This window comes from Xiphias gladius, chromosome 2, assembly GCF_016859285.1.
Source record: "Xiphias gladius isolate SHS-SW01 ecotype Sanya breed wild chromosome 2, ASM1685928v1, whole genome shotgun sequence".
Taxonomy (NCBI): Eukaryota; Metazoa; Chordata; class Actinopteri; order Istiophoriformes; family Xiphiidae; genus Xiphias; species Xiphias gladius.
The window spans coordinates 14,757,484-14,772,980 of NC_053401.1; the positions used below are offsets into that span (position 1 = coordinate 14,757,484).

Below are 15,497 nucleotides of genomic sequence, written 5' to 3' on the forward strand. Positions count from 1 at the left end.
TGAGAATGGCACAGAAATTGCAAAACAAAAAAAACAAAAATTTAATTAACTTCCCCTAACATTTATGTATACTCTGAAATCTGTGTACTGCATGGATCTGGCAGACTAACATTATTTGTTTGTAAGGCCAAAAATATGTGCCTTTTCTTAATAGAGTAATTTCATTGTCAGCACATCTATAAGCTGACAATGATCCCCCAAAGAGCTTAGTTAGGAAATACTAACACAGCTGTTTCCTATCTTTCATTCAGAGACAGATTATTGCTCTCAGGAGGGATAACAAGGAGTAAAGGATAACAAGGATTTAAGAGACACATTTTTGCTCAAATGTAATTTGTCCTCTGGCCATGACAGTTCTGCTGATTTGCATACAGTATATTTTTTAATTTTCAGAATTATATTAAAGCAATCACTGAACTATGTATTATGAAATACTTTACGCTACTGCATAATTATGGAATTAATTGAAAATGTTTTCCATGGGAAATCTTTTCTTTTTGGTGAAATGTCTATTTTTGATGAATACCTATTTTTGTTGTTGTTTTTTGCTTGCTTTTCAAACCATTCAAAAGAATGATAAGGAGCTGCTCAAACATATGTTTATGCAACTGACTGACATAAAAAGCTAAAGTAAAAAAAAAAAGAACAAAGACAACAAAATACCTTCCCAAACATCATACCAATCCAACCTCATCAGCTGTCCCACTCTTTTGCTACTTTAATACAGAAAATTTAACTTGACACTTATCTGGACATAAACAAGCAGTCTTTCAGATAAAATTTATATATACTATATGTTCTCCACAAATAAGCAGCTGTTCTAATGGCAACATTTCTCTTTTCATTCATTGATCTGCTTTGATTCTACTGTTCTGACTTTTTGTATCTTTTTATTTATGTTATTATTATTATTATATTATGTTTATTTATGTTATTTTTTGTCTTTTGTGAAGCACATTTTTATTCATTTTTTTTAAACAAAAGTGTTGTATAAATCATTTTTTATGAGTAACGGATTGGTTTGTTCCAAATTGTATAAGGTGCTTGGACCACAGTATACTTGCCTGGAAGTCTAGTTATCATTACTATTACTATCAGACCCATTTCCAGAAGCAATTTTCTTAAACTTAAGAGAGTGAAAGATCTGACTTGAATTCTCTTTCTGATGAACTGTCTTTTTTCCTTTTGTTTTGGAGGTCAGGGTGCAGGGGTGTTAATAAGTACAATAGATGCTCTTACGTTGACAATAGATTCCTTAGTCTGGGCCATGTCTGAGATGACGCCATCTGTGATGATGAGGAGCACAAAGTACTGGGAGCCATCCTTCACTGAAGCTGCATACCTATGCACAAAAACACACAAACCATCTCTCAAAACCATTTCTGTGCTATCATCATGTCTTTTGTTTACCAAGATGATTCATTACTTTAAGCATATTAAGCATCATTCTGTGAAGTTATAATTAAAGAACTTAGCTTGTTCTTAAATTAAATATAGCACACAAAAATAGTTGAGTGGAAAAAAAACATTCCTCATCCTTTGAAAAATGATTTTTCTCATTGAATAAATGTCACTTACCTCCCAATCTGGAGGATCTTGATCTGTGAAGCGCTTTTTTCTGTACATCTATCTGTATGTCAATTCTACAGATCCTCAGCTTAATATGACTTTCAATTTCTCCTCTGATGTGGAGTGTGACCTTTCATTCCCATATGAGTCATGAAGTGACTGCTACTGATTTTTACACACTGAGATTATTTCAGTTGCTTCGGTTTCTGCTACATGTGACCTTGCTGCACTGGGAGGTTAGATCTATGTGTATGTCTGTCTCCTCCCCACTGTATATAACTCATACTTGAATGTCTCTCACTGAAGATGATCACAACATTGCAGATGGAGAAAGATGGAAACATAGGCAACAACTAAAAAAGTGGAAGTAAGAGGGCAGTAAAGAAGAAGTAAAGTGCATGGTTCCTAAGCTGCATGTCGGACTGAAGCAACACATTGAAGAGAATAAGGGGGTTATTTTTAAAATCTGAGAATGGTCAACAAACAGAAGAGAGGAGGTGGAGGTAGGATGTAGGGTGTAGGATATTGACAAATAGGCAATACAGTTGCAGACTAAATTACCACTTCGCGGTTCTATGCCTCCGCCAACCAGTCAAGGTGCAGTTTATATCCATGTCTGTCCAGACTCATATAATATATGTAGTGAAGGCTTTGAAGGAATTTAATAAAAGGTATTAAGTGTATTTTTTATCATAATTAGTGTATGAGTTCTTGAGTTATGTTCTTTGATCAAAAAATTCTCATTAGTTCCTTGAGTCCAACTGAATGTTTGTACCAAATTTGAAGAAATTCCCTCAACGCATTTCTGAGGTTTAGCGTTCACAAGAAGGGGATGGACGGACAGCCCGAAAACATAATGCCTTTGGCATGTCGCCAATGCAGATACATTAAAAGATGTATCCACAGCGCCCGTTTTAAAAGTTTTTAATGAGGTTTAAGGAAGACGAGTTTGTAGATGTATGGTGATAAGTCTAAGACTTATCCAGCTGAGCTGAACCGATTCTTGAAGTTAATTTTGTAACAAAACCATAGTTAATTAGGTGTAGTTTAGCTGGGTGAAGCACAGGGAAACTTTTGTGTTGTTTAAAATGTTTAAACATATGTATGTTTAAAAAAACCTTATATCTTTTATAGAGTTGCAGGTACTGTAGAAAGTTACTGTACCTGGCCAAGAAATAGCCTGACACATAACTTGTTGTAATTTCTTGTTTTTACACTTTGATTTTCGTACGGATTGAACAAACAAGATATAACATGTCAATTAGTGAGTTTTAAAGATGCTGGTAGGCAGACACTGTTACCTTTAGACAGACCAAGGCTTGCTGTTTCTCCATGTTCCCAGTTTAATTATGCAATCTAAATTATGTACTAAATATGTGAAGTAACCTGATGGGAGACTTCACTTGAACAAATCTCTTTAATTACATACTTGTATGAATAGTTTCATAATGTTTTTTTTTTCCTTTTGAGAACTTTGTCTAGATCATGTGCCTGCTTGGCTTTCCTGCAGCATAAATTATGTTCCCATCGAAACACAGACACAAACAAACATGCAATCAGCTGCCAGGTACGTTTTCTGTTTGTGTCCCTAGTTTTTACCCTCTTCCTCTCACTCTCACTGTTAGCTACCTGTCAGCAATTGCTGCAAAGAGCTTATTAGAGAAAACCTGAGAACACATGGTGAGTGTCAATCGAAAAGTGAAATGTACTTGGTGTTCTTTCACGCATACTCAAATAATTTGAAGTTTATTACATAAGCAGTGATAGCAAATACTGAACAGCAAAACTGTGTGCCTGTGGTATAATGAAAATTGAAATACACAAAAAAACAAGACTGTGAAAAAGTAAAGTGCTGACTGAGTACATTAAAAACGTTTAATTGCTTGTGTAACTGTGTTACCTGGCCACATGGTTGATGACAGGGGAGAAGTTGGTGGGTCCGTAGAGCTGAACTGACTTCAGACTCTGGTAGTAGGCTTCCATCACCCCGTCAATACCTGCACAGTAAGGGTTTTGAGGATTCCCATTCTGCTTTTAACAGAAGAGGAGAAGAGAGGAGATGATTAACTTACATGATTGATTTCAGATATATTCAACAGGTAAAGAGGCAAAGGAGAAGCCGATGGAACAAACAAGATCAGGGATTATTTATGTAATCCAGTTCAGTTGCCAGTTTCTTAGGAACACTTAGCTAAAAGCCTCTCCTAGTCCTGCAGGTGTTCCTTTTATTTTGTCCACCTCATTTATATCAGTGAACCTTCCAACACTAATTATTGTGCGGAGATGTTTGGTTTAAAAGCTCAATGCAGGGAACAACCTCACTCCTTTCTCCCTCCCTGTAATCCCTGCCTTCTATCCTTGTCTAACTCTGGCTCTCACCAAGGCAAACTCGTGGGAGACTCGTCCGTCAGGTGGTAGCTTGGCCCCGAAGCCCAGCGCGGGGAACATCTTATCACTGTCATAGTCCTGGATGATCTCCCCTACTGCCTTCAGGGCCATGGCATAGGCATTCAGCTGGTAGGGACTCATGTAGTGGAGTGAGGTGGGCTGGGCTGGGTTACCTGTTTTTATGACAAAGGGAACACACACACAAACACAGTCATAGGATACTTTCTGGGCACAATAATGTGCTTCGTGATTTAGAATAACAGTTAAGTGTTTAACAGGCTCAGTGTTAACCAAGATGAAACAACAGAATTAAAGCCCATAGTAATTAACTCTCTTGAAATTTACTGCTTTGACTTAACTTCATTCAAGCAGTCAGTCTTTGTTATTAGCTCTTTCTGCATAAAACCAGAGATACATTGTGGTTCACTCACCAGATATATCAACAACAGAAGAAAACAATTACATTTTATGTATCTACAGTCAATAATATGTATTTAATGATTAAGCTTCAGATTTATACGATGTGATTAATCTTAAGGGTGCCGTGGTTACAGCGTTGGGAATCAAATATGAACTTTGGACATTTCATCATCCAAGCTTAAATTGTTTCTGTCATGTGAGGACATTAATTTTACTCCTTGAATCAAAATGTAACACAAAATTCTGCTTTGTTGGAAATATTAGTTAAAATATGTTTTATTGTTGGTAACAACTTTGATCTTTGGGAAAGTGCTCAGTCAAAATTTGTATGATATGTTCAATTTCAATGTCCTTCACTAGTGCAGTGCTCGTTCAAAACGTGGTTATTAATAGTTAAATGTTTTATTAAATCATCTTCCACATCACTGTTGTTTTATGATATTAATAATAATAAAAGACCCTCTTAGTCAGGTACCTGATCAGAAAATACTGGACCACAAATTCAAAAGGATTGCTGTGACACATACACTCACTTGCCAATTTATTAAGTATACAGCCAGGTACGTAAGTATTTGGACAGTGACACAATTTTCATAAGTTTGCCTCTCTACACCACCAAAATGGATTTGAAATGAAGCCTTCAAGATGTTATTGAAGTGTAGACTTTTAGCATTAATTCAATGGGTTTGATAAAATTTTACATAAACCATTTAGGAATTACAGCCGTTTTTAAACATAGTTGCTCATTTTCAGAGGCTCAAATGTAATTGGACAAACTAACATAATTATAAATATAGGGATTATTTTTATTACTTGGATGAAAATCCTTTGCAGCCAATGACTGCCTGAAGTCTGGAACCCATGGACATCACCAAATGCTGATTTTCCTCCCTTGAAATGCTTTGTCAGGCCTTTACAGTGGCCACCTTCAGCTGCTTCTTGTTTGTGGGTCTTTCTTTTTTCTGTTTTACCTTCAGTAAGTAAAAAGCATACTCAACTGGGTTGAGGTCAGTTGACTGACTTGGCCATTGAAGAATATTCTATTTGTTTGCTTTGAGAAGCTCTTGGGTTGCTTTTGCAGTATGTTTTGGGTCTTTATCCATCTGTAATGTGAAGCACTGTCCTATCAGTTTTGTAGCATTTGGCTGAATCTGAGCAGATTGCCCTATACACTTCAGAATTCATCCTGTTACTTCGATCAGCAGTCACATCATCAATAACACCAGTGACCCAGTTCCAATGGCAGCCATACATGCCCATGCTATAACACTGCCTCCACCATGTTTGACAATGATGTGGTATGCTGTGGATCACAAGCTGTTACTTTCCCTCCCCATACTCTTCTCTTCCCATCATTCAAGTTAATGTTGGGTTCATTGTCCAATGAATCTTGTTCCAGAACTGGGCAGGCTTTTTTAGATGGTTTTTGGCAAAGTCTAATCTGGCCTTTCTGTTCTTGAGTGTTACCAGTGGTTTTGTACCTTGTGGTAAACCCTCTGTATTTATTTTCATAAGGGCATCTCTGAAAGTGAGCTGGATAGATGTTGTTAAGTGGCCTTTCTTCACCAAGGACAGTATTCTGTGATCATCCACTTTAGTTGTCCTCCACGGTCTTCCAGGCCTCTTGGTGTTGCTGAGCTCGCCAGTGCATTCTTTTTTTTAAAGAATGTACCAAACTGTTTATTTGTCCACTCCTAAAGTTTCTATCTGTTTGATAGGTTTGTTTTGTTTTTTCAGCCTAATGCTGTCCTCCTTCATTAGCAATGACACCTCTTTAGACTGCATATTGAGAGTTCTCAAGAATTTTGTAGTTGCAGCTTGTTGTCCAGGGAATCCAGGCTTTGACCGGGAGCCATCTTTGAGAGGCGCTGTTGTGTAATCAATGACGTTGGCTGTGTGGATGAGTCGCCCCAGCCCTAAATGACTGTCGTTTAATATTTCTCTTATTTAATGTTTCTCGAGAACTGCTCATCCAAAAACCTTCAGTCAACACTGCACTTCCTTGGGTCCTCAACATTACAAGAAGTTGTCGAGAAAACAGAACAGAACGAAAGACAGAGAGACGGACAGCGATTTCTTCATTTATTAGTAGGATTTAACCAGGTAAGGTGAGAGACCTGGCCAAGACAGCAGCATCAACAACATATAATTAGACAACTTCTATGGATATTGGACATGATTTGGGCGGGTTGGACAATCAATGAGCTGTGCAAGATTAAAATAATCACAGAAAGATTGTAAATGTGTCAGAGGCTGTTGATAACCAGTCAAAATTAAAATCACCAACAATAACAACCTTGTTAAAATTCAATTCAGCCAGCTGCTTGCTTGAAGACAGTAGGCTTTTACTGTTTGCTGAAGGTGGCCTGTAGCAACCTCTGGCTCTGATAAAATGGCCCTTACTGAGCCCTAGCTTCAGGGCTAAATGCTCATATTGCTTGCAGAGAGAAAGTGAAGTTAAAAGAACTAAAAAAAATCTTTTTTAACATAAATAGCAATACAACCTCCTTTTCTGAGACGTTTACAGCAAAATACATTGTAACCCCTTATAATTTATCCCATGTCATTTTTGGGGATATAGCTACAATTGCTTCCAATTAAATGTTAAAATATAGTAAAAATGCTAAAAAAATGTATATATTTTTGAATTTTTCCCTCTAACTGAAAGAAAAGAGAAGATAACATATCATAAGAGGCTGTGTGGATTTAACGGTGCTTTATGGGAACCATTATTACTATTTAAAGAGCCACTTGAACTTCTAAATGATGGTTACCTAAAATGTTTTGTGGTTTAATATGCTTCCAAAAGCAACCAAATAATACATTTATAGTGGTTCACCATTAGTGCTCTTGTATGACACCACAACATGTATGGATCCTCTGATTCCATCACAGCTTCAGTGTAGAGCTAAATGGGCCTCTGATTAACTTAATATAGTATTAATATGACACCTGTCTTGAGCTCCCTGTACATGTCTTTTCATATCACTATTCAAGCTGTGTTTTAATAAATTGCCAAACTCTACTCGCAACCATGCCGTATTGAGGCTTTAGTGAGACCCATGCAAGATCAAGTACACCTCAACCCCAAACACATTTTTTACATCAACTGCCTGAAAGTTCTCATTTGATTTAATAGGATTTGTCAGTGCTGCCACCTGTCCTGCTATGACAGAGGCTAGATGGATAACACAGTCCTTAATCACGGCCATCATAGAATGTTACTGCACTTAACTTTAGATGCCAGGTGTGATTGAGAGGGCTATTAGGAAACACTTAATTCCTCATCTGCATATATTTGAATAAACACTCCCTAGGTATTCAGCACACTTTGTATGTCTTTATGCAGGTTTCTAAGTGTGTGCGCACATTTAAAGTGTATGTATGTGTTTACTTGGAAGCTTACCATTGGAAGCTGTGAAATCAATGGCCACTGTGAAGTTAATCTGGGTCCTTGGAAGACAAAAGCAGAAAGATGATTCATTAATCAACAATAATTTTCCCCCTCTCTATTTTTCTCTCTCTCCCTCACACACACACACACACACACACACACACACACACACACACACACACACACACACACGATTCAACAAGAAACTATCAGAAGACATGAACTGCCGACATAATCATGTTAAAGTGATCAATGTTTACGAGTGCAAACAGAGTTCCTACTGCCCTTTAGCTGCGACATTAATGAGGAAACAGCGAGTTACTAGGCTTTCACACCGAACATGCAAGGATGACGTTGCTCAAAGGAAGGTTGTTGTTTTCAGCAGAGATCACAGCTACAGTCTCGTTAACAACTGCACAAGTGAAAGTAGCATGTGCCACTGTGACTTTGAACCCAAAATTAAACTATGTTCAACTGTGAGCCCAAACTCTACAAAGTACATTCAGTAGTATTCTGGTAGACAGGAGGTGAACTTTTACAAATGCTTAATTAGACTACACAGACCAGTGGAGAATTTGATTTTGAGTAACCCAAAGTTACATAACTGTAAACTGAAATCATTAAGGGACTTACATTAGTAGGCAAACTAAACTTCAGTCTACGATCATGCTAGCCTCTCTGTGCGGCTGTACTTAAGCATTCATGCAGTGTCGGCAGAATGGGAAGAACAGGTAAAACACCCCTTTTTCTGACTTCGTAGTGTTTTATGCATTATTCCAAAGTGGTTAGCCCTAGTGCTGACTTGTAATCACAGCAGTTAAACCGTCTAAATTAGCTACTTTTGTTGTGTCATACACACAAACAGTGTATGACTCCTTTAAAATTAGCTGAATCAGTTAGTTGCTAATATTAGATCTTATTTTGATGTAACTGCAAGTGATGGTAACATTTGCAGCCGTTCTGACAACAGTTTGTCCGTAGTTCTTTTCACTATGTGGAAGACATTGTTGTCGCAGAAATTCCTGATATCTCCGACTCAGAAGTACAAGTCAAAGACTGATGTGAAAGGCTTTTCCCACTTCGCTAATTATAGTTAAAAGGATAAAAGTGTGGGGTGAGTGTGGGATAAGGCATAAAGGTGATTTTGAGCTAAATACTAACAACTGTATGCTAGTATGTTCAAAATTATAATGCTGATGTTTAACAGTCATAATGTTCACCATCTTAGTGTTTTAGCATATTTGCTTCTAAAGTACTGGACAAATTAAAATTGTGAAAATGTTTGACCTGATGGCATTAGATGAAAAATTAAGGGATCACCAAAGTTGTGAGGGAAAGATGAATGTTTTTTATCAAATTTCATGGCAATCTATCCAATATTTCTTGGAACATTCCACTCAAAAGCACAAATGTCAATCTACTGGGGGTGCTACAGAAAATGTCAGGGGATCAAAGTAAGACTTATCCTCTGGACACCAAGAATGTTTGTACAAAATTTCATGGCCATCCATCCAATAGTTAGAGATATTTCGGTCTGGACTAAAGCAGTTGATCAACTAACTTTCTCATCCTTATAGCCAGGCTGATAGCGTGGGTAGAAAGTCAGAGGTCACTATTGTCAATCGCATTTTTCATATATTTCTATACTCCATATTTTGATGTCCAATGAAGCTGAGATATCAAGCTGTGGCTAAAAGCTCTGTATGATAAGACCTAAAAACACATTATTCATGTCACTCGTAAATATATTTACAAGCTAACTTTCTGTTTGGATTTTACTTATACTCTGTCTCACACAAACTTTGAACTTTGTAGTTTCTGAGAGAAAAGACAGAAATATGAACAAAGCATGATAAGAGAGGGACAAAACAAGGCACAGAAAAACATCACACACCACAGCACCCAGCATGAGAGAGAGGCATGTCTCTCCATTGAAACATCTCCTATCTTGTTAACCTGCAGGAACAGGATTAGGTTCACACCAATCCCCACCTGCTGCCGCATACACAAACACACACAAAAGCCTCCCTGTCTATCTTACGCACATCTTCTGTATTCAGATAGTGTCAAACAGCCACTAGCTCATCATCTTTGTCACCTCAGCAGGCCATGTGAAATGTGGTCACTGTGCCGTCCAGAGGGGACAGAAGAAGAGGGAGAGAGGGAGAGGGACAGAGGTAGGAAAAAGTTAAAGAGACATTTAATGATCAGAGACCTATACCAGGAAGCAGGTTTAACAAAATCGGATCCTAACCCTGAATTTGGAATTGACTAACCCTGAGATGAATAAGTTAAGAGTTTTTCGGTTCCAGAACAGCTGATCAGAGTTAGCTCAAGTCGAGTCTGAGTATGTTCACTCTTAGTTAAGTGTGTGTGTGGTGAATGAAAAAAGTCTTCGTCAATGGAGCTCCCATACTGCGATTCACCATGGCAATGGGTAAATAAAAGAGCATAGCCTCCAGTAGTAAGTTAGTCAGTAAGTTCGTACTGTTACATTTTATTCAGTGTAGTCCAGTCATTCATTATTCTGCAGACTTCAATATCCTTAACAGATGATAAACCTGGAATGCTACTGTTTGTTATATTACATTTTTATATATATTTATTTAGCTGTAACCTGATAGAAACAAAGTCCTGGTTTATTTCTACACCTATATTTGAAACCTATAATAGTAAACATTTGGTTACAATTATAGTGAAGTTAAAACTGAGTGTGAACTTTTAGACGTCTATTTTACATCTTAAAATCTTGCTCAACAGTATATGTTACACATTATATATTATGTAATATTTCAACATGTAGTAAATTTAAACATAGTGACCAAAATGAGGTTAAGAAAAGTTAAGACTATATGCAGCCTAGATTTAAAAACTAAATTTTAAACTACATTTAATCCAGTTTTCAAATGTTAAAGTCTTTTGACCTGCACTACAATCATCCTTACTCAGAAATATTTACACATTGCTAGCTGATAGTCTAGATGGGACAATATTAAAGCCTGAATCACCTGTTTAGTAGTGTTTAGTGTCAAAAATGTTGCACATCTTTTTTTTAAAAAAAAATACAATTTCCCATCTTAACAACCTAGTTTTGACCACGATAATTTACTATCTAAGTTGATTCCTAGGAGCTTGGTCTCCTGGATTTGGTTAAATAGACTCATCATTTATGCAAAGATTTAAATTTGGTTTTATACCAAGAGAGTGGTTTGAACCATATACGACGCTATTTGTCTTAGAAACACTGAGGACCAATTTTTTTCCCCCCTATTCCATTCAACCACTGATCTCAACACTAAATTTAAAACCGTATTTAACTTATTGGCCGTGAATACCAACATATATATCGTTGAATCGTCCGCATATATCGAAATATTGGCCTTATTTATAACAACTAGTAAGTCATTTGTGAAAATGGTGGACAGCAATGGCCAAGGCATCTTCCTTGGGGTACTGCACACCACTACAGTTTTGAAATCAGAGTAGCTCCCATTAAAATAAATGATGTGTCCTGTTAATTAAATAACTCTCTATCCATGATAATGCAGACTGAGCAAAACCATAACATTCTAGTTTTTTCCATAATAATTCATGATCAATAACATCAAATGCTGCTGTAAAATCCATGATGGACAGCACCCACTATTTTCTTCTCTTCAATTTGTCTCAGCCAATTTTCAGTCATTAGAGTCAGAGCAGTAGCTGTTGAATGTCCTTCTCCGTATGCATGCTGAAATTCAGTGGTTAAATTATTCATAGAACAATTGCATTTAATGTGTTCGCACACTATTCTTTCCATAATTTTACTTACAACAGGTAATAAATAAATTTATATACATTTTTGGGCAGAGGTACTATTTTGGGCGTTTTCCATTCTTGTGGACATAATCTTTCAATAAAACTCTGGTTTATAATATAAAAAATAACGGGCAGTCAACACCTGGTGGTTTATTTTTACAGGTTTTTAGCATAGCGTTTTCTACTTTACTTTTTCAAGGTTTTCTACCTTGAATTTTTATGATGAAAAATAAGATATTTCATTAACCTACTTTTGATATGCTATTTTTTAAATTTTCTACTTTATCTATAAAATAATTATTAAGGTGGTTAGCAACATCTGTTGGTTTGGTTTCTTTCCATCTTTAAGAACAATGGAGTCAGTTGGATGTACTTGCCCATTAGATCACTCAATGTATTCCATAACATTCATTTTAATATCATTCATCCTATTTTCACGATACAATTTCTGTGTTGTGATTGTGATTACGAGAAAAATCTATGATTTTACTCTGGCGAAATTATAATGTCAGACACCCATGTAAATTACTTGTGCAAGGTTTTTTTTAAAATGTCTGTTAACAAAAAAACGAAAAAAGGAAAAACCATATAAAATTGCTTCTGTCACTTCTGTGGCTACATACAGTAATAGTATAGACCCTTGTGAGCCCATATAAATCAAGGCAACAACTAATTTTAAAACTTTAGAGAAAATCTTTACTTAATATTGTGATCTTCTCTCTTCTCTATGGCTGTCCCTGCACTCTGTCCTCTGTGGTCATCTCTACACAAAAAAATATTTGTGTTTATTAAGCTGTCATGTCGTAGATTTTGGTCTTCCAAACTAATATTGGACACCAGATGTTTTTTAGACACAATAGCTGTCCAGTCCTTTGGTCCAGACTGAATAATCTCAACAACTATTGGATAACCATGAAATCTAGTGATCCCCTGACTTTTTTATATTTTACGTTTGTAGTGAAATTGCTCCACAGAAATTGGACTACTGCAAAACTGATGACATTAGCAAATTTTAGCATCCTAATATGCTAAACTAAGATGGCGACAATTGTAAACATTTTGCTTGCTAAACATCAGCATATTAACATTGTCACTATGTGCATGATAGCATACAGGTGTTAAAATTTAGCTCAGAGCACCACTGTCCTCACAAAAACATTAGGGATGGCTGAAGTCTCATAGTCTTCTTTGGCCATAACTGTAACGTGTTAGCATTGTCATTGTGAACATATTAGCATGCTAACATTTGCACTAAACTCAAAGTACCACTGTGCCTAGGTCAAGCCTTACAGGCATGCTAGCAAGACTGTATAGTCCTAGTCTTCTGTTTTGACAAGACTAGGATTATACAGCCTAGTTTTTCCAACAACAATATGTCAAAACCTAGTATATGGCTGGACCGTCCTTTACCTGTTTGCTTCTCTCCTACTGTCTGTGCTCGCATGTACAGTATTTTAATACAGCTGAATTGCGAATGAAACTGTTTTCATTTACATGTTTTTCTGTTTCTGACTGAAACGCGGCCCATTATGACTACATATTAACCAGCAGTCACTTCCAAGCCCTTTCTAAGCTGCTGCTCTGCACTGCTTAAATCAAGATTTTATAACTGCGACGTTGTCTGACAAAATCACCAGACTCATAAGTTAAAGAAATTGGCTGTGCTATGATTTTGGCTATATTTACTTGTAAAATGATCACTCAGAGATAAAGTTAGAAGCTCATTCACATCTGTGTCAGCTGCCGTGCTGTCAATTGAATGAGACACAGAGAGGTGTGACTGCAGAGGGAAAGCCCAACCTTGCACTTTCGGGGCAAAACTCTCTTCCATAGAAAGTAGCAAAGGTTTGTCCAAAAAGTCACTAGATTTGTTTCTAGGTGCTTTTGTGAAGTAAAGTCACTAAAAGTATGTGAAAAGTCAGTAAATCTAGTAACAAAAGGCACTAAGTTGGCAACAATGTCTGTGAACACCCCTCTGATGACGCAATACAAAATATTCATTATGAAAGAGAAATGACCAATGGTGTTACCTCAGCACTTACTTACGCAGCATTCGGCTGACCAATTGCTTAACTTTATCAGTCAGTCAGTCAGATGGACGTTTGTGTTTATAGGACTGGCCCCCTGTCGCTGTCCAGCCAAAAAATAGTTATTTTCCCCAATTTGAGATGGCTATGTTCTGTTATGTTTTCGAAAGTGCATCTTTTGCTGCAAGTTTCATATAAAACATTAACGTCAGTTTTGGTCATTTTTACATCTTTACATCAGTAAAAGAAAAGCATGATACCTCTATTAGTGAGGAAAACTCTCCAAACTTTTAAGGGATATACAGAAAAACTTTAAAACACCACCAGATAATATCCCCAATCACTGTCATTGACCAAAGCACAAAGCCACTCTTAGTTGATAAAAGCTGATCGCATGTTTTCACCCAACAGTGATGTTGTACAAAGTGAAAAAAGGTTAATTATAGAGTGATTAATAGGAAGGTTTGATTTCCCAAAAGCCAAGAAAGTGACAGCAGAGCAGTTTTTCTAGGTGACGTGGACAATGGGAGCAGAGAGAGGAGATCTAAGAGAGCTCTGGTCCAGTTCCCGACGCTGGCACAGTCAAGCTTCAGCCTCGCAGCCTAAATTATATATACCCTCTTTCTCTACCACCCAGCCTCTCTCTGTCATACACACACACGTTTGAGAAAGGACCTCCAATTGTGGGAGTGTGAAGGGACAGCCAGAAAAACAATGTGAACTAGAGGATGGACAATAAAAAATGACAAAAGGCAGAGAATAGTTGAAAGCAGAGAGGTAGTCCATGGTTAAACACATCTGCACAAGAAAACACAATGTCAGAGTTACATCAACAATATGATTCACAACCATAATGTACAATTTAAAAGCTGTCAAGTAAATTATGACAGAAGCAGGAACTTGGGTTCCAAATCAGAGGATATTGGCTCTATACTTTTTGGAAGTGAGTTGTAATTATTGAGTCACTGTTATTGATTGACATTATCAAACCTCTTTAGTTTGACTGTGATTATTTTGGGCTATGAGGCTGTACAATTCACAGTCAGTAGATCGTTCTACTGACTGTGAAGTTTTTCCTCGTCAGTGTCAGAGTTTCTTGCTTTACAAAGTGAAAATCATCCTTAATGTTTGACATCATCATTTTGACTACTAATGAAGAGAATATTAATGACCAGACCAGAACATTAATATCCAGATCAGACCACAGGACACTCTCGAAAAGGTCAACTATATCCTTTGCATTAATCAGACAAAAACGTGAGACAGACATCAGTTTAGTGGCTCTTGGAATTTTCCCTGGTGATGTGGGTTTTTGGATGTCATGCAGACTGGCCTTTTAGGAAGATACTGTACATCTATTTTTCTTTTCTATGATTACTTCAAATCTGTTGCCTTATTAAAGTATTTCTTGTTTTATATTACTTTATTTATACAACAAAGTGCTTTCACAGTTTTCAACACAGAATCAAACCTACCATGAAATTAACTGCTTTTCCTTCTATTACCCTAAACATGAAGGCATTTGGCAATAATAGTTGAAAGGCAACATGCTTGTTTCCATCTGTGTGTTTCCTGGTACAGACTTACATTTCTTTCTGTGGGTGTCAGGTGGCATGAAACAAAGCATAACACACACACTATATAAAATACTTGCTCAAACAGATACAAAACTACCTGAACATGAAAAGGAGATCTACATTGAACAGGTTCAAACCGGAAAAGCAGCAAAAGGTTCTGCCAGGTATGATAAGGTATCTCCATAGTCAGAGGTCTTAACCACAACGTCACATCATTGAGTTTCAGCAGAGGAAGGAAAGATGTGAGTTTAGCTTTCCTTAAAAACCAAAGCTTAGTATCTTATCATTCTGTGTCCTTAAGATAGAACAAAACTTCTCCAGCCC

General features: G+C 36.9%; 1 protein-coding gene across 7 annotated transcripts in view; it reads right to left on the minus strand.

The window, feature by feature from the left end:
* Positions 1–15,497, minus strand: part of LOC120799632 (copine-8) — a 97,370-nt gene that overhangs the window by 11,744 nt on the left and 70,129 nt on the right. For 6 of the 7 annotated variants that reach the window (XM_040144882.1, XM_040144873.1, XM_040144856.1 and 3 more), the window contains 4 exons: positions 7,784–7,830; positions 3,949–4,130; positions 3,470–3,600; positions 1,240–1,342 (listed from right to left, as the gene is read on the minus strand). In XM_040144882.1, the coding sequence (XP_040000816.1) occupies positions 1,240–1,342; positions 3,470–3,600; positions 3,949–4,130; positions 7,784–7,830 (463 nt within the window). The remainder of the gene's footprint in view (positions 1–1,239; positions 1,343–3,469; positions 3,601–3,948; positions 4,131–7,783; positions 7,831–15,497) is intronic. The other variant, XM_040144863.1, reaches the window with a different exon arrangement.